This window comes from Nicotiana tabacum, chromosome 17 (assembly GCF_000715075.1).
Source record: "Nicotiana tabacum cultivar K326 chromosome 17, ASM71507v2, whole genome shotgun sequence".
In the NCBI taxonomy this organism is placed as follows: domain Eukaryota; kingdom Viridiplantae; phylum Streptophyta; class Magnoliopsida; order Solanales; family Solanaceae; genus Nicotiana; species Nicotiana tabacum.
This window is the reverse complement of record NC_134096.1, coordinates 74891480-74893668: the sequence shown is the minus strand read 5'-3', so window position 1 is coordinate 74893668 and position 2189 is coordinate 74891480. Positions and strand designations below refer to the sequence as shown.

Here is a 2189-nt window from a genome sequence, read left to right as displayed (position 1 = left end):
ATTATTAGAACTGAAAAGGAAAAGATAAGAAAAATAGCAAAATTAGAATAAAGAAAAAGGAAACATCCATTGATGATGAAATATTGATTTCATTTCATTGAATTGAAGATAAGAGGGTTTACATCGAAATCAAAAGACAATAAAATAAAAATATTCGAGTTACGCCCTGAAATAACTCGTAATGTAGAAAAGATGGCAAGACTGGACTACCGGGATTCCCGCGTGACAGGGAATGGGGTAGCTTTCCAATTCTGAAGCTTGGCATTTGGCCCCATGTATAACACCTCAGCATTGCTCGTTCCTTCCCCCGGCTGGACCATGTAGGACTCATAAAGCATTCGTTTTATGGCTTCACAAATATCCTCAATCACTTCAGCCGTGAAGGCCTGTTCTTCTTCTTCTTCTACATATTTGGGATCAATAAATGACTTGGCGAGATGCGGAACGGGCTGAGGAAGGACCCTCCCATTTTTCTTGCGCTCATCAGCCCATTTTCTATCGGCCTCTGTAGCTCGGAAACCTACGCCGAAGAACTTCTCATTGGCGGTTGACGTAATGGGCTCTATGATGCCTTGTAGATATACCCCGAGCCCCTTTCAGGGATTGTACCCATGTTTAATCATTTCAGTGGCGACCATGATCGAGGCATTAGATAAGAAAAGTTGAGGGAACGGGGCCCCTTCTTCACATTGATCAGCGATCACAATTTCGAAGGCTTGTTAAACAATGTGCTCACTTCCTTCTCTAGCTTAGAGACATAGGACTGAAGGGTCCCTGTAAATGGACTGTTCATCCTCCCCGTGGACAACAATTTCTTGGTTTTCATGTTCAAATTTGACCCTTTGATGAAGAGTGGAGGGCACAGCTCCTGCAGCGTGAATCCATGGTCTTCCTAGGAGAAAATTATATGAAGTATCCATGTCCAGAACCTGGAAAGTTACTTCGAAATCCACAGGGCCAATGGTCAAAATCAAATCAATTTCCCATATTGTGTCTCGTTTGACACCATCAAAAGCGCGCACACATACATTGTTTGGTCTGATTCTTTCTGTTCCAATTTTCATCCTCTGGAGCATTGAGAGAGGGCAAATGTCGACCCCAGACCCACCATCTAGCATGACTCTCTTCATATAATAACCTTCGCATTTGACAGTCAAGTGAAGGGCTTTGTTGTGGGCGGCTCCCTCTTGGGGCAAATCATCATGGCTGAAGGAAATCCTATTAACTTCAAAGAATTGTTCAGCCATTCTTTCCAGTTATTCAACTGAAGTTTAAATCGGGACATATGCCTCATTCAATGTTTTCAGGAGTACCTTCTGATGTTCATTTGAGCTAATAAAAAGAGATAAAAGTGAAACCTGGGAAGGAGTCTTCCTGAGCTGGTCAATTATTACATATTCCGAAGTTTTCATTTTTCGAAAAACTCTTCTGCTTCCTCAGAACTCACAGGCTTCTTAGGCAGAAACCGTTTATCCTTGCTCAGTTTTAACATCTTTTGCTCTTCTGGGTTGTGGTACTTCCTAGGTTGGTTCATTTCGTTCAAATCTCCTATAATCTCTTTCCCCTTGTAAGTAACCACTGTTTTGCTATAATTCCAGGGGACTGCAGTGGGGTCTCTCATAGGGCTCTGTGGTGCGCGACTAATAACTACGGGCTCATTCAGCCTTGGTGAAATTATCGGCCCCCGCGCCACATAAGTCCCTTTTGGCACATACAACTTTGGCACATTTAGCATGAGTTTCCTCTACTCAAATCTTTTGGGAGTGTTCAACATGAGTTGTTCTTTCCTTGGGGCCCTAGGAACATAGAGAATTGCGTACTTAGCAGGTGCTGCCCCAGTATTTGTTTCTACAACTTGAGGAGTTAGAGTGATTTTCTTCTCATTTCTGGCTTGTTTCACCGCCGCTTTAGGTCTTGCCTCTGAATCGACAATGGCGATGATAGCTTTCAAAGCTGGATAAAACTCTTTATCATCACAAATCATTCCAATGACCGGCCCGTTGTTGTGAGTCGGTAATAGATTGTTAGTCACATTGGGGACTTCCTCGTCCCTCAGCACCACTCGTTTTTCTTCTATCAAATTCTCAACAGCTCTCTTGAGAGTCCAACAATCCTCCGTATCATGATCCTCTGCCCCCGAATGATAGGCACACCTAGTACCGGGACGGTATGATGGAGATTCCGGATTT

General features: G+C 43.3%; 1 protein-coding gene across 1 annotated transcript; it reads right to left on the bottom strand.

Annotated features, from left to right (window-relative positions):
- Positions 1–749: 749 nt before the first annotated feature.
- On the bottom strand, positions 750–1247 carry LOC142171932 (uncharacterized). The gene has a single exon (XM_075235656.1). The coding sequence runs from the start codon at positions 1245–1247 to the stop codon at positions 750–752; it is 498 nt and encodes a 165-aa protein (XP_075091757.1).
- Between the last annotated feature and the right edge of the window lie 942 nt (positions 1248–2189).

What these genes read in the sequence shown, in the direction of transcription:
- LOC142171932 (XM_075235656.1), bottom strand. Translation starts at nt 1,247, where the DNA reads ATGGCTGAACAATTCTTTGAAGTTAATAGGATTTCCTTCAGCCATGAT.